This window comes from Copadichromis virginalis, linkage group LG7 (genome assembly GCF_057382275.1).
Source record: "Copadichromis virginalis isolate Kocher_CV1m ecotype Utaka linkage group LG7, C_Virginalis_male_GT1.1, whole genome shotgun sequence".
Taxonomy (NCBI): domain Eukaryota; kingdom Metazoa; phylum Chordata; class Actinopteri; order Cichliformes; family Cichlidae; genus Copadichromis; species Copadichromis virginalis.
The window spans coordinates 17,237,888-17,261,203 of record NC_140624.1 but is presented as its reverse complement, the minus strand read 5'-3'; the positions used below and the strand labels follow the sequence as shown (position 1 = coordinate 17,261,203).

The 23,316-nt window shown below is 43.0% G+C and overlaps 1 protein-coding gene across 6 annotated transcripts; it reads left to right on the top strand.

Annotated features, from left to right (window-relative positions):
• The first annotated feature begins 1,743 nt into the window (after nt 1–1,743).
• LOC146704822 (uncharacterized) lies at nt 1,744–22,172 on the top strand. 6 transcript variants are annotated; one of them, XM_085462219.1, is made up of 10 exons: nt 1,744–1,881; nt 2,037–2,181; nt 8,708–9,025; nt 13,205–13,279; nt 13,828–14,130; nt 15,120–15,237; nt 15,697–15,973; nt 16,057–16,188; nt 17,835–17,947; nt 19,990–20,073. In XM_085462219.1, the coding sequence occupies exons 2-10, from the start codon at nt 2,130–2,132 to the stop codon at nt 20,000–20,002; spliced, it is 1,401 nt and encodes a 466-aa protein (XP_085318345.1). In that variant the 5' UTR covers nt 1,744–1,881; nt 2,037–2,129; the 3' UTR covers nt 20,003–20,073. The 6 variants fall into 6 exon arrangements, with proteins under 6 accessions (XP_085318345.1, XP_085318344.1, XP_085318346.1 ...); XM_085462218.1 differs by having other exon boundaries at nt 2,034–2,181; XM_085462222.1 differs by lacking the exons at nt 1,744–1,881; nt 2,037–2,181 and adding an exon at nt 2,190–2,303.
• Nucleotides 22,173–23,316: the final 1,144 nt, after the last annotated feature.

Here is a 23,316-nt window from a genome sequence, read left to right as displayed (position 1 = left end):
GGCTGAGTCTGTGGGGCCTGTGGTGAGGCAGGTACATGACATCGATCTGGTTCAACTTTCTACTAAAAATATTTTGACCAAGGTTTGACAGTATCTGCATTTCCTCTTTGGCACTTCTACTTTGCAGCCCGGCTGCTTCTGCCACACTAGAGTGACATTCGTGGATTGAAGCCAGACATTGTCAGCTCATTATCAACACCCTGTCATGTGTTGTCAGCCTGCGCTTTCCACAGCTCTCCCTTCCTGTGTATGTGTGTGTGTCTGTGTGGGGGGTGTTATTGTGTGTGGTGAGGAGACTGTGGGATGACTTAAGAGCTGAAAGATGTCTCCCTGCTCAGGCTCCTTGTCTGAGGATTAAGGTTGCCCGAGAAAAGCTGCACAAGGAAGTAAAGGAAGTGCTTACAAGGAGACATCGGTCTTTTCCAGTTTTTGTTTTTTTTCTTCCTATCCCTTGTTTTGTGTTGTCGACCTCTCAGAAATCACTTGCTGTTCATTACAGATACAAACAACAGGAACATGCTGCTACTCAGACACGGGTTTTCTGCTTCCTTCTATTTCCGTTCCGCTACAGTTTTTTGTGCCTTTTTTAAACACATTTCCTCTTTCAGATGCTGCCAGATTGCACATGAGAGTGCATGTGTCAAACGTTGTGTGTGCATCTTCTGTCTGCAAAGCACTTCCTGGTTCCTGACAGTGCAGTGTTAGAAATATCCCCCTCCTGGGCCAGGGAACGGTTAAGCCTGGCCCCCCATTCCTTTCCTCTTCTTTTTCTCTCTCTCTCTGTCTGCTGACATATTTTCAGGCTTTCACGCCACACCTCAAATCTCTGGCTCCTTACTGCACAGAAGTTGCCAGATGTGATGGCAGCTGAAACTGAGTGTGAGAAAGTGTGTGTGTGTGTGTGTGAGAGAGAGAAACTGTGTGTATGGGTGGTGGTGGGGGGCTGAAAGACAGACGGAGAGACAAAAAAAGCTGTGTGTGTGAAAGTTGTGATGAAAATTGAGCGAGTGGTGTTATGGTTGACATGATGTATATATTTATAGCATAAGTGGCACTGTTCATTAGCAGCGAGCGAGAGAGAGAGAGTCAGCAAGGGGAGGGGAGGAAATGAACAATGGAGGGGAAATGATCAGTAATCTGCGACGCTAGCTGTCAGCCTCCACTGCAACAGCCTGTCTGGATTCTGGATCTCATTATAGGTAAATTCATTTGGCTTTGGGGCCACGGCCAAAATATGCTCAAGTAATTGAGAGAGACAGAGAGAGTGTATGTGAGTGTAAATGTGTGCACAAAAAAGGGAAGCACGGGTCGGTGTTTTATTATAAGTAGGATTTGCATATATCTTGGTTCTGTGATTGTCTGAACTACTTTTAATGCATTGCCAGTGATGCCTTTCACACTACCTGTTATTAGGGCTTCTAAAAATGAATCACCAAGATTCCAACTAAAGCTAACATTTAGCAAGCTAGTCTAAAGCATCACCACACACATTTGGACCTGTGAAAAGACTTTTGAAAAAAGGGGGCCTTGGTGATCATTGTTGTCCGCGTCTGTGCGTAGATCTGCGTCCCAGCCTCGATGATCGTGAATCCGTAAACAAATGTAAAAAGTCAGCAAATGCAAAAGGGGCACAAGTGGAGGCATTGGTGAGAAGGATGGTGCAGAAAAAAAGGAGTGCAAACATAGTAAACAGAGCCTGAAGGGAGAGAGAGCATGTGAAAGACAGAGAGAGAGAGAGAGGGCAGGGAGACGGAGCTTGCCATCTGGAAAACAGCATCTTTCCCTGCGCTCCGCTCCTCCCCTCTTCTTCCCTCTCGGCATCTCTCCCACGCTCCAGAGCCCAGCCTTCAGCTCCCGGGATCTTTCCCAAACTCTCCCGAGGTACGGGCGGTTTGTGTGTGCATGCGCGCGTGTGTTTGCGTGTGCCAAGTTTGTGAGATTCGAAGCCTGCGCGCGCGCGCGTGCTGTACGAGTACTTGACACGCGATCAGTACTTTCCGTGTGTTTGTCTCCCTCCTCTCCTCTCCGCGCAGCAGCAGCGGCCGCTGAGGTGGGCGTGCGGACCCTCTGACCCTCTCTCGCCCACTCTTCCTCCGTCTCTCCCTCTTCGCAGCAGCGACAGGGGGGCTATGGATGGACTGCGTTTACCTCCACTCATAGAGGAGGCTTTGGACTCCACAGGTCTGTGTGCTGCTGTGTTGTCAGTGTGTGTTCATCTGCGACTCCGCGTAGCTGGATACAGCCGTGTGGCGGTGTTTTTTTCCCACTACAGATTATATAGACAGCGATCAGCCGGGGAAAAGGTAGATGGTTAATGTTTATCTCTCTCTCTCTTTTCTTTTTCTTTTTTTCAAAGAAAGAGCATGCTCTCTAAAAGTGAGTGATGTAAAGTGGGCAGGATGTGGAACGGGAGAAGGGTGGTCTGGTGTCGAGGTGTTTACTGTGGGAGCGTGTTTCTAAAGAGCTGCAGTCGAGCTGACAGACTGAGTGAGTGAGTGAGTGGACAGCACGGTAAGATACGGCATCTGTGGACGTTTGATGGAGGCGACACGCTGCCAGGTAACGATTTGCTGGCAGCCAAAGGCAGGAAATAATTTAGGCCTAGCGTTTAGCACTGTTGAATTTGTTGCATATGTTATCCCGATGGAGAACTGATGGAATCTGGAGTCATGCAGAGCTGGGTGTTATTTTTGTTAAAGATTGAATCTCTCTCATGTTTTACACAGATTATCATCTGCGGAGGAATGAGACGTTGTTTTAGTGCACATAGTGGCTTGGAGCAGATGAGCAGCTGCACTTAGGCTTGCTTGGTAACTTCATTCCACTGAAAGTTGCTGCATGACAGCGAACACAATGCATCTTTATTTTATGTTTTCGCCTCAGATAGAATTAGTACTGTTCAACTATGCAGAGAAAATGTGTGGTATTTCTCTCTCTCTTTCCATGATTCTCAATGAGGAAGGAGTATGTGTTTTGCAGATAGAGTGGCCCTGTGTGTGTGTGTGTGTGTGGACGCTGGAAGGAGGATGTTTATTGGTGTGGAGGGGCTTGGAGAAACAGACACATACACAGGTCAGCAGTTTGCTCAGAGTCAGGTTTCCTTTTCCTCTGTTAATGTCCTAAAAGTGAACTTTCAGGAGCAAGGACTGGGTGGCTCATTTCTTTTAATATGCTCACCATAGATGCCCGTAGACTTATCGAACCACTTGCATTTGTGAGCAGTTTTGTTTATTACATTTGTTGTGCTGAAGCCTGATCGCCGTAACGCGGATGCTGTCTCAGGAGAAATCCTTCCTTACCTAACAAGCTTGTTCCTGTTATCTAGCCTCTTAACTCCAGGGACTCTTTTATTTTTTTTCCTTTCATCACAACCTGAGGCATGTTTTTAAAGCTGGGAATTAAGTGCTCGTGACGGCCAACACTGAGCTTATGGTGGTGTCAGGGCTGACTTCTGGAGAATAAAAAGACCTAGAAAGTGGATTGAGCTGAGTTGATAAGTGATATAGTTTTGAATTATGTACCTTTGGGGGATCTAAAGGGATTTAAGTGCATTTATTGTGCCCTGGCTGAGGTCAGCCCTAACTCTCAGCATAAGTCTGGGTTCTTCAAAAAAGCAATTTTATTAAAAATCAACAGCATTTCTCTGGTTTTTGCACTTTTGCTGAGGATTAATTCTACGCTGCCTTGCCACATCTACCAACAGAGATTGCAGATGCTCCTGTGCAAACACATGCTGCCGCCGAGCAAGATCACAGGCACATCTGACATTTACAAGGTGTCTGCATACGATGCCGCCACTGGCCACCATATTGTTCCTCCCTCCTACTTGCACGAGCTGCCGAACACTTCTCTCTCCATCCTTCTCTCAGCTTTTCCCACTCAGTATCTCGTCCCCCTCTTTCAGATGGAATCCTTTGCTCTCTTCAGCACCCACGCACCCTCCAACACACACACACACACACACACACACACACACACACACACACACACACACACACACACACACACACACACACACACACACACACAAACCTTTTGCACCTGCCAGCGCGTCAGCCCACGCAGCATTTCTCTCCTGTTCTTTCCCTCCATTCCCTCATCTTCTCTCCAGTGTTGTGCCCTCATGCTGCAAAAATTCACATCAGCAGTGATACTCCCCAAAGATACACAAACAGAATTTCTCTCAGCTCTCCGGAACTAATAAACAGCAAAGTTGCTGCCTTGGACAAACTTTGTAGATGTGGGAGCTGCTTAGACCTTTGAGAAAACCAAAAAACCAAAAAGCCAAGAACAACAAACGAAAACAAATCTCGCATGCTTTTCTGTCCTCAAGCATCCCTGATCCCTGTTTCTCACTGTCACATGTTCCCCCCACCCACTTCTCTGGTCTCTCTCACCAGACTTAAGTGCTTCATTTAAAAAAATAGGGGGGAAAAAGGGCTCTTAAGGCACTCTGCAGGTCCCTGGCTAAACCAAGTGTGCCATGTGTGCTTTACTCTTACTCGGCTGTATAATGGAAAAATTCTTAAAACTTTCAAGTGAATGGAGAAGGTTCATGAACTCCCGCAGCTCCTTCTTTCAGCCCCCCTCCCGCCCCCATGGCTTTAACTTTTTGTTTCCCTCGCAGAAATGCTTGGCATTGTCAACCTATCATTAGCGCACCCTTCCTCGTGCTCTGGATTTATCTTTTTTGAATTTTGGCAGATACACAGTGAGCTGTGGTATCCCCTATTTTTCAAAATAAGACCTAAGTGATAAAAAAAAAAGCTTTCCATAGTGATTGCTTTGCTGGGGGTGGTGGTTTGGGGGGAGGGTTCATTTGTGATGAAATGGGTTATAACTGCATGACTTGTTTTCCGTTCTTCTTCTGATGCTATTCAAACCCCTAATGGAATAGCTATGCAACAAGCTTATGCACACACTGCACCACCACAGATTCGTATTGAAAACCCCCCCCCCCCAAAAAACACACATTCCCTGAATAAATCACCTACAGCATGCACACACTGACACAGATTTTGTGCGTACTCATCTAATGAGGCCAAATTATAGCACATCCTGCGATGCTTTTCTATTCCATTGACCCACTTTCCCTTATTCCCCTTTGAAAGCGCAAATACGAATTTTCCATTTAAATAACAGAACGGCTGATTAAGTCGCTTCAACTTTCTTTTCTTCTCCTGCTGCTGTTGTTCCTCACTCTCCCTGGACTTTTCAGCCTCTGAAGTGCAGTACAGAGAGAGAGCAAGGGAAAGAGATAAACTCACTTTAACCTCACAAGACCTCCACCTCTGTCGCTTGCTGCTCATCTGGAGTCTCCACGCAGCTTGAAAGCAGTGCATCTCATATGATGGTGACCTCACCGTGTGGGCTTCGTGACAGTGCACCTGATACAGTTGCACAGACTCTTCTCTGGGGGGGTAAAGGAAAGGTTTCTATGGAAAGCAAAGCAGTGGACCAAAATACAGCTTTATCACCATGGTGATTCTCTATATGTTGAAGCTCTGGGTTGTTGGTGTGCTGACCAAGGGTGCATGGTGGATGTGGAGATGCGTGGGGTTAACGTCGTAAATCTTTCTCCTTCCTTGTGTGTCTCTAATTGTTTTTTCCCCGTCTCCCTTTCACATATGCTCCTACGGTGGCTCCTTGTTATTTCAGCTCCCCCTCCCTCCTCTGTATTATGTGTTGCTGAGGAAGTGTGCCAGTGCAGGGAAAAAGCTACAACATCAGAGCAGGGCTGATTTCAAAGCTGGGGTAGGAGGGGGTGTTGTGCATTATGCATGGCCTCCTACACGTACATCCGTCACACACACACACACACACACACACACACACACACACACACACACACACACACACACACACACACACACACACAGCAGATCACAGACATATATGATCATAAATACAGTATGTTGTGTATATAGACTCATCAGAAGTGGGGATCTCACTACACATGTATGCGTGCTCATATTCTATGTATTTACACACATGCAAAACCAAAGAGAAGTGGTCACTCTTGGCGTGTATTCATATGCAAATGCAAACTCTTGAGGCATATGCACAAATGAACCACTGACACCGCAGCACACACCTGTTTGCTCAGTCTCAACACACCCAGGACACGACACCCGTAGACAGCCTCCTCCAGCGCCGCCTTTCAGCGAGCAGTCGTTTCTTTTATTGGCTGATTTGACTCCAGATGTTCCTAACTACCTAACTAGCAGTCAATTCATTTAACTAGCAGCAATAGGGAGAGACTATTCTCTCGAAAGCACTTTGCTCCACATTTCCTATTATATTACACCTGATTGCATGAAGCGGTATCATTAAAGATAAAGACTGTAAAAAAAAAAGGTGAGCGCATAAATGCTGTTTTTTTCCAGTAAATTCCTGTCTACTTAATTAGACTGCGAGGCTGAGCTTCAGATTTCGCTGCCCGTCCCTCACCCACCCCTCTGCTGGCTAAAAATCCCCGCTCTGCTCTTCAATTTTGCAAAGTGCAATTTTCATTATGCTCCACGCTCCATCGCAGAATGCCAAATCAGAAGCAAAACAAAAAGGCTGGTGTTGACACATTAAATGTTTGAATTAAATCTCAGGCAGCCTTTTTGAGATGCTGACAAAGACTACTTGGCTCTGCCTGTTGCCTCTCTTCTAAAGTGGCACAGTGTGTATACCAACATACTCAGAGTGCTGTGCTGCAGTGTGATTATGAAAGAATGTGTTGTGCATAGATAAAAGGCGTCCTCTCCCCGGAGCTGTTGCACTGCTCCTGAGATGACACCGCTGTCCGTCGCCTGCTCTTGTATGTGCGCGGCGTCCATGTCTAATGCAATCCCAGCGTGACTAAAAGAAAAAATCAAGCACAGTGGAGTGAGCACAGGTGTCACTGCAGCTGATTTGGCTGCATAATGTGCTCGATATGCACCCACAAGGTGAGAAGATTAAGCTTCTTTTAAGAGCGATACGATGAGTAGAAAGGTGAAAGGTGGTGGTAAGGGTTTGCACACGATGCATCATGCAAAGCCAGACTCTTTCTCCTAAATATACCTAAAAAGTGTTTTTTTTAAAGTGAGGACAATAATGACCGTCTATACAGAATAGACATTTACAAAAGAAAACACTTGATCCAAAGCCTTTTGGAGTTGCCTACCATGAGCTCAACATATCCTGTAAGAGATTTGGATGTGGGTGATATTCAGTGGGAAGCCTTTTGTCTCTTGATGGCCTTTAGCCGCCCCTGGCTATACAAGCAGCTCCGGCTAAAACTCCCCGCCACAGAGCTCCGTCTCTCTCTTTCTTTATGACTAACTCGTTACACCAGCATCAAAGTTTAATGACAAAATAGCCCTGCGCTCATGAAACCTCTCGCATGCCTCTCAGGGGCCGCATTGTTTAAATTAACATCATTATGAGACAGGAAGGAATAAGGCTGTCACAGATGCATGATAAAATATGCTGTGATGTACACGGTTACATCTAGCGAGCAGAGAAAAAGAAAGAAAAAATAATTAGCACAAGAACCGGAAGCATCCCCAGAGCCGAGATTAGACCGGTGAGCATCGCTCTTAATTAGGGTAGATCTTTAGTTAATGCTTTATTCCGTCCCCTGCTGCAGCCTTCTTCTTTTTTCTCATCACGTCTCTCCATCTTCTGTCCCTCAGTGAACACTATTCCCCCTCTCCCATCCTCACATTGCTTTCTGAGTACAAACAGCAATTTTTGGCCACTTGGAGACCACTCAGACATGAATGCGCAGTACTACATATTGATTTATTTCTGAGAAGGACTTGACCCAGGAGGGCATGCTGTTGAGAAGTGAGAGTGAAAGGATATTAGGTCAGTGTGTGTTTGCGTGTGTGTAATGCTAGAAGAACTGCCGGCGATGCCTTCTCTTCTGAACTGCTCTGACTTTGTCTCAGTAGCTGCAGCGAGACAAAGAGCTGTAATGCAAAATCAAGTTCACTCTTATTGGTCTGCCTCATATATAATGTCTCATTTTTGGTTTTAGAGCTTCTGATTGGGCCTGAGCTTATTACTGAGCGAAATCTTTTAAGAAGAAGGCAAAAATGTGACACAAGAGCACGTGAAAGAGCTGTGTGTCACATCTCTCTTACTATGAGTGGTAGCTCTGTTGTTGTGGACTTTGAGGTGCATTGCTGAGTGGTGAGTCATAGCGATTGCTTCACCTCCCCACTTCTGTTTCCGCATTGTGTCAGCTAACCTGCTCCACCTGCTGGCCAAACATTTAAATCCACAGTGCGGATACAAGGATGCGTGTGCCATAAACACAACGAAGCTTGAAATGCGGTGAATAAAGAGAAATATGTTGCGTGTGAATGCTGCTACATTAACATCTGCTTATTACAAAATTCTGACATTTTAAGGCACGTGTGATTTTCTTCCTTTAATCAGTGGAATCGCTCAAGAAAAAGGATTGCGTCTTAGAGTTAATCACAAAAGAGGATTTTCAGTTATATTGTGGGATTGAACAGCTACGCTTAAATCAGAGTGAACAGGATGTGATGTACAAAGAAGTCGGTGCCACTTTAATCACAAGATGGTGCTGTTGATTCGGGGGAGAAGAGACCATTTGCTCTGCAGCCAAGCGTGACTGAGTTTTTAGGCGATGACAGATGGGTTTGTCACCTGTAAGGCTCTCCATCCCTTTTCCTTCTCGTAATGTCTGCCATCTCTCTACCAGATGACCCCTGTGATCTGAAAGCCGAGAGCAGCCCCAATATGGACAACGAGATAACCGCCAAGGAGCGAGGAGTCCTGGAGGAGAACAACGAGAAAGAGGAGATGGACCAGGAGAGATCTCAGGAGGAAGAGGGGGAAGAAAAGAAACTGAAAGAGGAGGAAGGTGAAGGGGAGGAGAAGAGGAAGAAGGAGCAAGAGTCGCTGACTGAGGAGCAGGAGCTGGAGGAGCTCAGGGCGCAGGTGCTGCAGCTGCTGCTGGAGCTGGAGGAGGCCAGAGAGACCTCCAACAAACATCAGGAGAGCTTCCACGAGCTGCAAGGTGAGAACTCTAGCCTTGAATACCTCTAGGACTGTATCCCTTAACTGTAATATGTATGTTCATTATTTAATACCTTTAACTATTAATTTATTAACATTAACATTAAAGCATCTCCCATAAAAATCAATGCAAATGCACTAATCATCCATCAACATGCATTAATTCTGTAACATTTTTTCTGGCATTTATAGAATATGCTGACTGCCATGATAGTCCCCGTTCTAACATTTCTATCTGTCATGTTCAGTCACAACTGGAATCGGTAACAAAAGCTGAATAAAAAGCACGTCACATTTGAACACACGTAGGTAATAAAACACAAATAGCTGGGCCTCTTTCGCCGATTTCTCTTCATAAAATAATTTTTCCTTCTTTTAATTCTGGGACAGCTTTGCAAAAAGCAATGCTACACCAAGCGCTTTGCTTAGAAATGAATCTACATTTTGCAATTAACCATCATTTTTCAAATCTGCAAATTGTTTGCCAGCGCCGCTCCTAAATCGCATTTACAAAAGCAATAACCCTGGGCTTTCATTCGTTACATTTCCAACACATGCATATTCAGTGAGTGGAAAAGAAAAATAATGGAAATAGCTAAGACCAACAAGCAAAGTTGAAAAAGAAAAAAAAACCTTTCATTTAATTGCGGCTAAATTTTCTGTGAGCTAAAAACGCTACCTAACATTTTTAACTAACCTTGTTTTTGGCCTTTCCCTCGCTGTGAAAAAAAACTCCATTTGTGCTGTAAGACACATGATTATAAAATTCCTGTTACAATCTCAGCCTGAATTTTCTTCAGAGTACTTTTACATAAATGTTTGCACTATTTTTTCCCCTATTTCTACACTGATCAGTAGAAAAAACCCTCTCTTAACTTTGTACCTGAGGCATCCTTGTGAAATTTTGTTAGATACATATATAGAAGGCGAACTGTTTATATGTGGTTACAGACAGTCTGTTGCTCATAGTCATTAAGAAGAGCATAAGCTCATACCTTAGAAATGATGAGCATAATGCTCAGAGACACTAGCAGTGACTAAGGCCTTGGGTATGAGGTTACACTGAGCTCAGTGTGTGTGCGTTTATGAGTGTGTGCATTTAACAGTGTGTTATTCTTAGAGACATAGCATGGTGAGCTCAGCAGTTTGTCTGGCAGCGGGAGGAACCATTCCTCAGACAACTGCGCTCACACTGCGGGAAGTTTCTAGACGGAGTGTCCTAGACCTCAACCAGAATTCAGTATTGGTCGAGACCCTCTGGGAACAGTCAGCTGTTCGGTGCGTTGGCAGCTGATGCATGCAGATGCGGTTGTCTCGGTTTCGGGTTTCTACGCCCACACCAGTAATGATGTAGCTTGATGAATGGATTAATCTGAGGGCGTTAAAAACCAAATTTAAAATGGAAAAAGTTATAAATAATATTGATAACAATCTACTAACTGTAGCTTAAACATTATGAAAATAAAAAAGTGAGATTCTACATCCATGCAAGTGGCACTGTGAGGTGATACTGAACAGCTGATGTTCAGCAAGTAGATTGTTTATGAATTTCATGAGCTTGGTGAGAACATTCTGGGAAGTGACTGGTGAGTTTGGTGAAATGGCACAATGGCCTGTTATGGAGGGCTTCCTGTGTAGTCAGCGGTTATCTGTCTTTTTTAAGAAGTCACCCTCTGCTGAGAGAGGCCCAGTGCAGATAGATGAGACCTAAGTGACCCCAACCCTCTAAGAAGAGGCCAGCCCTTATCTTAGCTTTAGCCAGTGACTGGCTTGCTCCTCATTTCAAGCTTAAAGTTGGCTTATCACAGTCTTTTCCATTTGGTATGATAGTTTAACCGAACAAAATGTCACAATGCTAAGCTCCCTGTTTAAACACAAAACATGTTATATTGTTAAAGCTAAATTGAATCAAAGACTTCTTTCAGTCACTGAACAGGACATAAGGAAAGCGAAACAGTGAAGCAGCAGGTGATCAAAAAACAGACAGACAATGTCTCAAAATCTCCAAATGAGATTTTGAGACATTTGAGACATGAGAGTTATCCAGCCCCAGTGATAATCACATGGACTTCAGAGACCAGCACTATCAAGCAGGAATAAGAGTCAGTAAAGAATTTCAGGGTTTAACTGAGTTTTCTGTATTACAAGGATCATTCATAATGAAGTATATTGCCAGGCAACTTACGCTATACCTACCTACCCTATTTTCAAACTTGTACTCGTTGACCTTATATAAAATTTGCAAGCAAGCCTTACCAGGTTGAATTATGTGTTTATATTTACTCTCACACCATTTAATGCAACCGGGTTGCTGCTTAAATAGTAAGGCTAAAACTGGCTTATACAGAAAAGAAGCAGCTACTCACATTTAGGCAGCGAGTGAATTCAGACGTATTTTTAGTCAGATCTTCCCGTGCACATTTTTTCCAACTTTCCTCCCGGCTTTAAATAGATTTTATTCAGGCCGTCTCACGCTTTTCCAGTCTTGCTGACCACCAAATCACTTAAAGCGCATACACATGCTAGTACAGCACTTTTCCTATCACACACACTCACACACCTCTCCTTTGGCTGCAGCAACTGTGCATTTGGCGTGTATGATGAGTTTTCTAATTTTATAGTTTGCTCTTATTTTGTAAAATATTCCTGCGTGCTGCCAGCAGACTGGTCACCTTCTGCCAATGCCTTTTTATGTGAATAGATTGGAAAACTCAGGGTTGATAGCCACCTTTTGCGTGACTGCATAGCAGGAACCCAAACGTTGGGGTATGAAAATATACCCCGGGTCTGTTGGTCTTGCTTCATATTACAGACCGCAGGTGTTGGTGATCAGGCGCCTGGAGGGGTGCCGCAGATAGACCTGAAACACTCTTCCAAGCAGCAGCCTGAAGTCAGTGGGCATAACAGGCACTTTACATGTTTAGGTTCTTATGCAGGACACAACACAACGAAGAAGGCATTTGATCTGAAATTTGATCTGTAGATAACTCACTGCCATTAAGTACACAAGCCACAAGAAGGCTAAGGCGTCCTCCAGCAGATGGTACATCCCCCACAGAGACCCTGATCTTAGCAACATGGAGTCACCCTGGGATTACACAAAGAGACACAAGCAATTAAGGAATGTGGCAACTTTTCCAAAACACTTGGAGCAACCCACTTGTTTCCAAAAATGTATAGAAGAAGTTGTACTAATGAAAGGTGCACCAAATACTGATTAAAAAAAACCCTTTTTTTACAATTAAATTGTACTTGTGAAAGTACTTTGTGTGTGTGCATGTTTTTTTACAAGTATCTTAATTCACTCTAAGTGTTTATAATTTAGCCATCGATCCATTATCTTCCATTATCTTTATTGTGGATTGGATGGAGCCTATCCCAGCTACCATAGGGCGAGAGGCCGGGTACACCCTGGACAGATCGCCAGTTTGTCGCAGGACTAACACATAGAGACATCTCACCATTCAGCTTACATTACCCCATGGGTAATTAACCCAATTAACATAAAGGAGGTTTCTTCCTGTTAAAAGGGAGTTTTTCATCCCCACTGTCACCATGTGCTTGCTCATAGGGGGTCGTCTGATTTTTGGAGTTTTATCTCTATTATTTTAGGGCCTTGACCTTAGAATTTAAAGCACCTTGAGCCAGTTGTTGTGGTTTGGTGCCATGTAAATAAAACTGAATTGAATGGACATATGATTTGATTTAAGAATACGCTCTCGCTATCCTTCTAGCTCCTCTTGCTGCTATATAAAAGCCATCAGTGAATCTGCCTGAAGTATGTGGCAGAAAACATTTGGCATGAGACATACTGATAGGGACCAAAAATAAACAGAAATTCAAAAATAGCAGCAAACCAAAAGCTGTGAAACTGGCAGCCAAAACACTCTGTGTTATTTTTCTACTGCTATCTGTTAAGTTTAGAAGAGAATTTTCCAATGAAAAGGATCATTAGGAACTCGCATACCAGAAAGAAAAATCCTGCTAAGTAATATTGACGGTCTGCTCACGTACTGTTCATTGCTTTTAACAGAAGCAGACATACAAAGCTGCTTGTGTCATCCAGTCATGCCTCAAGGTTGAACAGCTTATCAAGTTGTCATCTTTCTTCTTTTGGCCTGCTGCACTTTTTCCCTCTTATCTCACTACACACTCCTGACTCCCCGTCTCTCCTCTTCAGGTCTGTTGGAGGATGAGCGTCTGGCAAGTGCCCATCAGGCTGAGGCATTCACACGGCAGATCCAGAATCTGCAAGGTATCAACACAATATGCCTAAAGATCTCTAAAATAACATTTTGTGTCATTTTTTCCCCTTGGATTAAAAAAATCAAAAGTTTTACATCCCTCAGTGCTTAAGGTCTCTGCAGATTTTGATCTTTAAGCTGCTAATTTATTAGCTTGACTTCTGTTTCATGCTACCACTTATGCAGATTTTTTGTTCTCAAAGACAGAAAATCAGAAGGGAAATTTTTTTTTTTTAAGTTGCGAGGTGGAGAAAACTCTCCATTCCTGAAATGACTAAACTAATAATCCCAACCTGACCCTGAATAAAAAGCATGCCAGTTACCATCAGTTACATCAGCTCCTCTTTCAAACAGCACCCGCACAGACACACACACACAGGCGTATGCAAGTGCACACTAACCACCTACACACACAAACACACACAGGCCCACTACTGCAAAGCCTCAGGTGAGATCATACATATACACCCATACTGACACTGCAGTCTCACCCACACATCTGCCATAAAGAAAACCTAACGTTCTCCTCCTCCTCTTCCTCTTCCCCCGCTTGCCACAGCCCAGCTGCGCTCTGTGCAGGAGGAGATGTACAGCCTGGAGGAGGAGAAGGAGAGCGAGCTGGCCGAGGCCCAGGAGGAGCTGCGCACGGCTCAGGAGGAGGTGCTCCTGCTCCAGCAGGCCGCTGAGGAGGCAGCGGCGGAGAGGGAGAACGACATCGCCTCACTGCAGGAAGAGCTGTGTCGCCGGCGGGCCGAGCTCCAGCGCCTAAGTGAAGAAACCCAGGAGTACGAGCTGGAGATAACCACGCTCAGGGCCGAAATCAGCATGAAGAGCCAGCGCAGGGAGGCTGAGAGGAGAGAGGGTGAGGGATGAGGAAAAGGGGGGGGGGGGGACAGATGTCAGAGAAGAAGTGACGTTGCATCACGTGTGTCTTATTAGGTTCTTAGTTACCCAAGTCATTGTAGTCTTACAAACTTGAGAAAAAAAGGCGACTGGTCATCTTTAAGTTTGTGAATTTAACCCTACTAGGCATTAAATCCACCTTTTTTCTCCATCTTAACTCATGTGACGTAGGACATGAGAAGTAGTAGGTCAATGACCACCTCTCACAGGAACAACCCCCAGTAGGGGTTAAATACCTGGGACTCTTACTGAAGCCTCTTGGATTAGAGGTGAAAACATCTTCACAAGCTTAAAAATAAAGTTTTCTTCTTTCTTCAAGCTTTTAAGTTTAGCACAAAAAGCCTGTGATCAGTCTTTGCACGAGGATGGTCTCGTTCCCTCACAGCATGTTAGTAAACTGCAGTCAAGAACATCTGTCACTGGCGGGTTCAGTAAATGCTACAAAATAGGATTGCTGGGAGTTGAAAAGGGAGTGACATGTGTGTGTATATTCAGAATACCAGGGACATGAGGTCACGACAGGGAGGGACCCACACTTCCAGCGCATGATGTCACCGCTGGGGTCTGGAGCTGGGTGGGACCGAGGGTGGGGGGAACATCACCCAAAATGCACAAACATTATTGGTGAAAATGGCTTTTCTGCTTCAGTTCTTGCACTTACTAAAACATTTGTAAGCCTTAAAGGAACTGCCAGTCGGATTTTGATACCAGTGAGACAGAGCTGGCATGGATGTGTCATCCTGCTGCCAATCCAGGCTAAGCTAACCAGCTGCTGGTTGTCGCTTCATCTTCAGCAGACAGATATGAGATTGTTCCAAAGCTTCTCGTGCTCTGACAAGAGAGCGGATGACTAAAACTTACGTTTTACACTGTCTGTACTATAAAGATGTGTAGGAGTATACAATGTCGTTTTAAACATCCTCATATGTGCCCTTCTTGCTCTGACAGGTGACGTTGACCTGCTAAAGGAGGAGTGCCGTATGCTGAGGGAGGAGTGTCAGACCCTGAAGGAGGACAACAGACGGCTCTCCGAGAGGCTGCAGCTGCTGCAAAGACAGAGGACATGGTGAGAGGTCAATGACTGCTCGCTCGTCAGCTGTGCTCACTGGATCAGCTGGAGGGGATACCCTCTGGTATCACTAGCTCCCATCACAGCACCGACCACCTGTTTAAGCACTTCAGTAAAGTTGTAGCATGATATGAGGGATTACACATAAGCAATTAAGAATTAAGAATGCCTTTGAATTGTAAGGTTGTTCTATATGATGAGCATTTGCCAATATTGTCTGGCCATTTACTGGGAAATTGAAAAGAATAGTTGTTACTGTGCTATAGGGTGTAAATATTTTAACTTCAGGTTTAAATGTATGTGTAGCTGACAAGCAGGTTGACAAAACAGTGTCACCATTTGATATCAACATTTCTTCTAAGGGTTAACACATCCTCCCATCCTCCCGTTTTTACAATAAGAAATAAAAAAAATGGTAGAAGCCGGTTAATTTGAAGCCGCTTTTTGATCTCGCAGCTCTAGCGTCTACCTGTCGCTGAAAGAGGAAGACGCGGGGGAGGGCACAGAGGGAAAGGAGATGGAGACCGGCTCAGATGAGGTCATGACAGAGAGCTACATGACCATGGCCCAGTCTGAGAACTGTCGTCTGGTGGACGCCTCCATCCAGAAGAACATCTCATTCGATGGGAAGCCGATGACGCCGACGAGCTGGACCGGAGGGATCGGGGAGATCTTCTCGCTGAGAGACCAGCTGAAACAGGCTGAGGAGAAGGCCTCACAAGTTCAGAGAGAGGTACAGTGCCCTGCTTTGCTAGAAAGTGGCACAGATTTGGTACACGTTATTCTTCTGATTCTTTTGGCCTCTGTGTCCTCCAGTGTGAGGGTCTGAAGATGGAGCTGCAGGAGTTGCAGGTACTGTATGACAGCAGTCAGAGGGAGAGGGCAGAGCTGGAGGAGGAGCTGCAGCGCTGCAAGGCAGAGCTGGAGAAGCTGTCGGGGGGGACGCAGGTGAGGAACCGCAGAGCTCAAGCCCATCACGGGACAAACTATAATAAAAGTATAGCGCCGGCATCAGCAGAGCAACTGATTGAAAAGCTGCACAGCTTTCTGCGATTACTAATAATATATTTAGTAGATATTTATCATCGCTTTCTGAACTTGTTTTTAAATGATATGAATTTATTCTAAAAGCAATATTCCAGTTACACAATGAAGAAAATGTAAAGTTGTTTTTGTTGTTGTTGTTTGCAGTCACACTATCTACTAACACATAACGAACCTCACATTGCTCCTCACTGTATCCTGTGTCTGTTGAGCCCACTTTTTTATGTGTCCCATACTGCAGCGATACATGTGTTGATATGAGCTGACCTGGCCTGTCAGCCCATATCAGTATTTACTGTGTGCTTTGGGCTGGGGAACGTTCCCCCCACTGTGTCTGTGTCCTGACTGCTCAGTTAGAGCAATGCTTAAATACTGTTGTTTGACAAAAACACAAAATCTCTAATAAAACGCATTCAGGCGCCTTGGAGCTAATGCACTTTATACCACTGAAGCATATAAGCAGACTTGAGATCTTTTTAAAACAGTAAATGTAATTAAGCTGCTTTTTTTTTCTTGTTTAGACTTTTTATTTAATACCAGACTGGTTTCTCTTCCTTCTAATAAAGTTACATATGAAAAATCTAAATGAAATGAAATGAAAGTGAACACAATTCATGCCATATTCATTTAAAGCGCGACTATTCTTACATAATAAGTACTTGAAAGCATCCAGCATGGTTTGTACATTGAACTATGAGTTATAACTTCTCAGTTCAATGTATTTTTCATGACCTCTCAGCCTTCCAGGTGCCACTGAATGAAAGCATAGGTTGTGATTTCCATTGCAAAGCTCCCGAGGAATTAGAATGCACTGACGGTAGAACAGTCTGTGCTTTCACCTGCATTGCCATGCAAAGACAGTCGCTACTCTGAAAGTCGAGTATTATCAAGTTTTAAAAAGACTCAGTGAAAAATCTAAACAAAACCTCAGAATTTGGATCATATGCTTGCGATGGTTGAAATCATCCAGTGAAAACAGAACTGTGTTTTGTCTGCAACAGCCATGATGAGATGTCTCCACATCGTGTCAAACTGTCTACCCGTGCCTGTCTCTGATGCTGTCCTTGTTCTCTGAATGTCCATGACCTCTCAGCCTGTTTGACGACAAATTTCTTACGACTTACGAACAATTTAACTTCAAAATGAGGATAGAGAGACTAATAAACCTTCATATGCTAAGTCCATCCTGCGTGCCTTTCCTTCTTTTTCTTTTCTTTTGCTAGCATGATATCACACGCAGCCAGGAAATGCCACACAGGACTGCTCACGCATACTCACACTGAGTTGATGTTTATGTCACCGTAAAGTTATGCATTGTTTGTTTAATAGGAAATATTAAATCACTCCACCACAGTCCTTCCCCCCGTATATCACAGCCACAGGCCATTTCACACTTAGAATTGAGTGATTTGTGTAGTGTAGTGGTGGTCCATTTGTGCCGTTGTCACACATCCTTATCTGTTTGTTTTATTATTTGGCTACGTCGCTCCATCATTCATTCATCCCCTTCATTGCCATGGTCCTTGTGTTTGTTTCTGTTCCCTCCTCAGAGATTCATCCATCCGTCTGAGCACGCTGTTCTCTCCATCCCCTTCATAGGAATGATTGTAATTGTGGCTGTGGTCTGGTGCTGGTTGTCGGAGCTGGCGTCCCAGAGAGCAAGGTATGGGAGGAGCTTATATCTGTCTGAAGCGTAATGCTACTTATGGTTCTCGCAAAATATGCTATGGATTAGTTCACCTAAATTACACAGAAAAAAATTTCAATAATATGCTAAACGAAAGAAAAACAAGAGCACTCAGAGAGCGTAATCCCCCCTCCCCCAGAATGCAAGGGCTATACTAAAACTTTAAGGTTTTATGATGTCTTATTACAACATGCTGACATCAGCCTGCTTTTATAACAACAACTCTGATGTTTGACCTCAGACAAGGAAGCATTACATATTAAAATTGTGCATTTTATTATCTTTACCCAGATGATTGGAGCAGAACTGGCTGAAATCTTTGGCTTTTAAGCTGTAAAAACTTTTTTTAAGATATATTCTTGCGGCGTGTCATTTGCAAAACATTAAGCCGTCATTGAAAAAATGAAACAGGTTGTACAGCTCTCTCCATGCCCTTTCATATGATATCTTACTCATTATAGTTTCATGAAATTTCTTTCAAGGTCAGCTTTGAAATCCTGGAGTTTCAAAGTGTTTAGCTGGCTCGCTGTGAGCTGTCTGGAGATGGGAGGGTTGCACGTCTAATTTGCTGACAATACGTAATTGGGTCAATAATAAATAAGCAGGTTTTTATGTGTTAGAGTCCTGACTTCAGCTGAGAGAAGGAAGAGGAAGAGCAAGATGTGGAAATAAGGGAGGAGAAAGTGCAATGGTGGAGGAGGAAAAAGACATAATGAAAATGAGGTGATAAAAATAAACATGTACAAATGTTAAATGGTCATGTGTAAATATATATATTTGGATATTTGGGATCTTGAAGTAAAACGAACTTGCAAGGAGTACTACATAAAAAGTGATTAGGTGAAATGGCGCTGTCTGTCTTAGCCACTGTACTAAAGATGGCAGGGCTCGAAAAACTACTTAAAACTACTCTCCTTTATTCATAAATTGTGTAATATAACAACAGTCCACGGAATGATAGTGCATGGCTAATAAACCACACAGCTGACGAATGATCTTTGGAGGTATCAAAGATGAAATTTAAAGAATACAAGCATGTCCACACCTCGTTATGTTGGGAATCAGGTGTTTTCAGTTGCATTGCAAAGCAAATCGAGCAATGCAGTCTGGCTTTACAAACATTTGTGAAAAAATGGGCCAATCTAAAGAGCGTCTACTGTTAGACATGTAAAGTTACAGAGCAGGGTCAACAACACTCTGCTGACTCAATAACTGCAGAGCTCCAAACCTCCTCTGGCATTAATGTCAGCACATAAACTGCACCAGGAGCTTCGTGGGATGGGTTTCCATGGCCGAGCAGCTCCTGTAGATGTAAAGTGTTGATAGCCTAGTGCTTTTAGTCCATACAGTCAGAAGTAAATATGTTTTTCTGTTATTTTGGTGAACTAATCCTTTATTTGTCAGGAATCTTTGTGTTTAGTTGTTATGGGAGAATATAAACTGAAGAAATTCCAAATACGGCCTTTAAAATCTGAAACACACTGAAAAACAGATAATATGAACCACTGTGGACCATTTATGAAAGGTCAACATGGGACGGGTGGGCAGTTTGGCAAAACTGAAAAACAAGAAATCTTTGAGCTTCACTGAATGAATAATGTAAAGAAAAAGCTCAACCATTTTATTGGGAAATATGATTTACCGCTTTCTTGCCAAGATTTAAATGAGAAGATTGTTACCATTTATTTGTGTCAAATGTGAAACTATAGCCAAATGATATTTAGCTTAAATTAGTATTTATTTTAAAATGTGGTTTGTAAATAGTGAGCTTTGGAGGTGTGAGTTGGTGTTTCCCTAACCAACTACCCCCTGATTTGTTTGCACTGACATTAAATCAGTAACAATCTTCTCATCTCAATCTCCTTTTTTTTTTTCCCATCTCAATCTCTGAGAGAAGCAATTGTGCCCATTTCCCTAAACGTGGAACTATTCTTTCTATAAGACATCTAGTTTGTATCTATTGGTGACAGTTAACCTCTGCTGACTCCTGACACTCTTCTTTTCGTGTCTTCCCTCAGGGGAGTGAGGTAGGTTGGAGCTCCATTGTGACTATCACTGCAGCCACAGCTGTGCTTCTAGTGATGACTAGCTTATTGAGAGCTCTCGTCCGATTCTGACTGGATGGGTAACAACCGCACGGGACGGACGTCTGCTTCAGACCAGCCCTCACGTCTCCTGCCATGTCTATATCGAGTCACCCGGAATGATCTAAATGTGATAGAAGTGACAACTTTGTAGTAGAAACACCTACGGGGAAACCTTTATCTCTAACGAGACGGTACTACATGCACGCACAGGCTGAGAAAGATGCGCCCGGCATCACTCAAGGCTGAAGATGACAATGAGCTGACCTGCAGACAGTGCACACAAGGACTGTCCTTTAAATGTATGCTAGTGCTGTGTCATTCCTCTTCTGTGCCAGTGAATATGATTTTTTTTTTCTCTTTTAACAATGTGACAAATTATGTTTTTCAGTAGGATGTACTAAATTGGTTTTAGTTTATTTAACCATTATTTATTTATTTACTATTTAAACTGTTGTTAATAGGTGTCTCTGATCATAAGGACAAGCATTTGATTTGGAGTAATGCGCTGAAACCCCCAAAAGTGTACATAGCAGAAAGAATTGTTAACAATCAGTTACTGACCCCCCACCCACCCGCCAAAAAAACAATGCAATATATGCATGAACAAAAGTTAACAAGTCTTCATGAATTAGCAGTCTATCATATCTATTATTGTGTTATTTTGCCCTTAAGTTAGATATTAGACAGCCTTCATTACAAAGTCTGCAAGCATGAGAAGGCTGATTGTGGTCAGCCCCTCTTCACATTCCCCTTAATTTATCAATGAACCAACACACCAGGAGGTTAATGCAGAGCCACTTCACTTTGAAATACCCCAACAATATGATTTCTTGTTATGTACCAACATAATAAAGCAGCGTTAGGAGCAAATCCTGGTGGGGAGGGTCTATGTAGTCATTGTTTCGTATACTTTAAGCTAATGCTAATGTCATTGTGAAGGAATTCATGTTCGTTTTCCTCTGTAAGGCTTTAAACTGGCTTTTGAGTGTTTTGTTAGTGATTTTTTTAGGCGACTGCAGATTGTTCAAGGTACACAGTGTGAGAATGTCGACCTTCAGCTTTACCTACTACATGCTTTATGGGGGGAAAAACCCCTGCAGGTCTGATTACTACCAGTTGATATCCAGATATTGACAGATTATAACACTGATGCAGTGAAATGAGCGAGCACAGCTATTTCCGAAGGCATTACAGACGCAGTTATGGGTCCAAAATATGTAAATAAGAAAGTGTCAGAACGAGTTAGGCTAAGCATCAGTTAGGAAAAACTTATGTATCTATGGCAGGACTCTGTTTACATTTGTGATATATGTTATTTTCTTGGTGAAAAATCTTTTAGAACTGAAAACGGCATGCTAGAAAAACATAGAAGCACAAATATATAATTTATGTTGTTTATGTGGATTCTTTGTATTTCATGTATATAGATGTGACATATAGTACTATGGGAGAGATATTTCTTAAATCCATTTGTACTAGCTTTGTAGAAAGTCTACTCTATTTTGAAAGAGCATCGTATATTTGATAGCCGAAATATATGTCATTTTAATGTTCATTATTTATGGTGATGTCATTCAGGAGGATTGATAGCATCGCTTACCATTTTCAGTACCTCCGTGTCTAGAGGTGGTGTAGCCGTTGCATGCGTTTAGATTGCAGTTGACCGTAGGTGCCAGAAAGTGCAACTGCTGTTTCTTAAAACCTGTTGAGTTTCTGAAACGTATTGGAAGTTTTTTCTGAAGCCTCAACCTTCATTAGCAATGCCTGACAAGTTTTATTTCTGCATATGCACAAGAAAACAGAAAATGTGCCGCTGGACTGCAAATGTTGTCAGTGTCTGTTGGATCAATCGTACAATAGAAATGGAATTCCCATTACTTGCATTAGTATAGAATACTGTCTGATTTGATTCATGTGTCACTCACTCTGAGTTTCCTTCATGAATACTGACTTTTATCATAGTTTCACGAGCTTCTGTAACTGCAGTGTTTCTCGGCTTACTGCTTTACATTTGGATAGCATTGTTGTTTTCAATATAGTTGTGGCTATTTTGTTACACGGAGGTCTATTTTGCACTGTACACGACTTGAGAAAATAAATATACCCGACCCACATGATGTCTGAGAGCTTTATTTTTTCCTGGGTGGTGGCCTCACTCGGCATCAGTCACAAGGTATAAAGGTCTTACGGAATCCCATTCATGAAAACATAAGTCCAGCCTGAGTAAGAGCAGTCTCCCTGGTGGCGTCACATTACATGGGTTGTATGGATATTAATAAACTTCCTTCCAACGGCGTGACATAAGCTGACAGACATGGCTTCCTTACAGATGGCACAGAGGTTACACTCATAACTCCACTGCCACAGCTCATGGTTTACTGAGTTTGAGTGCATCCAATTATCTAAAAGTAGCCTACATGTGCAGCTCTATAGAAAACTAGTGCCGGTAAAACCCTTCACTGCACGGCTGTCTTTCACTTTTGGTTCACATGAAATTACTTTTCCAAGTTTCAAAATATTTCACTTCGGATTGTGAACCAGGTTTCTATTTTGCTCTGGCTCAGAGTTAGGGCTAAAGAAGTGTCAGATCCAGCAAAATTTAATCAGCTGGCCTTTGGCCTCAGGCCTATCTGTCCTGCAAATTCACCCCAAATCCCTTATTAAATATTTAATATATTCACCTGACAGACTAACAGGGAAAAGCTAATTAAAAAAGGTAGACCGCTGACTGTGATAGCAGCCATGGGCAATCTGGTGGAGATATAATGCCAACTCAACAGAGTCCAGGTCAACAGATCTTGCTCCGTGTTACGGTTCTTGCTTGAGTTTAGTTATTCACCATTCTTTATAGTTCCTTATAAAGATGGGAGCTGGAGTTGAACAAAAATAAGACACTTTATACCAACAAATTAAAGAAATACCATTGTAGAATTTGAATATTTGCAATGTTTTTAGTGATTAAAATGTAGAATAGTGCTCTGTTTTTTCTGTAAATTCTGATTCATTATTTAATTGTATTTTAAAAAATTATTATATTATGATTTGATTCTGTGTAAATATTCAGTGATGTTGTAATTTGTGCGAATATATATAATTTTTTTTTTTTTTTTAAAGATTGTAGTTGAAGTATCAGTTCACTGTGCCTGTGTAAAACCCACTGACACAACTTTTCTGGACAATGTTCTGGATGAAGCTTAAAAGAATGTGCATTTCTCCTGCAGTGCTATGGTCCACCATAGATTTAGCAGAGTAAAGTAA

Bases quoted from the DNA above. Each gene is read 5' to 3' on its own strand.
- LOC146704822 (XM_085462219.1), top strand. From the start codon at position 2,130: ATGGATGGACTGCGTTTACCTCCACTCATAGAGGAGGCTTTGGACTCC. The intron at 13,280-13,827 runs GTATCAACACAA...CGCTTGCCACAG, and splicing joins GCAGATCCAGAATCTGCAAG to CCCAGCTGCGCTCTGTGCAG. The intron at 15,974-16,056 runs GTACAGTGCCCT...TGTGTCCTCCAG, and splicing joins CCTCACAAGTTCAGAGAGAG to TGTGAGGGTCTGAAGATGGA.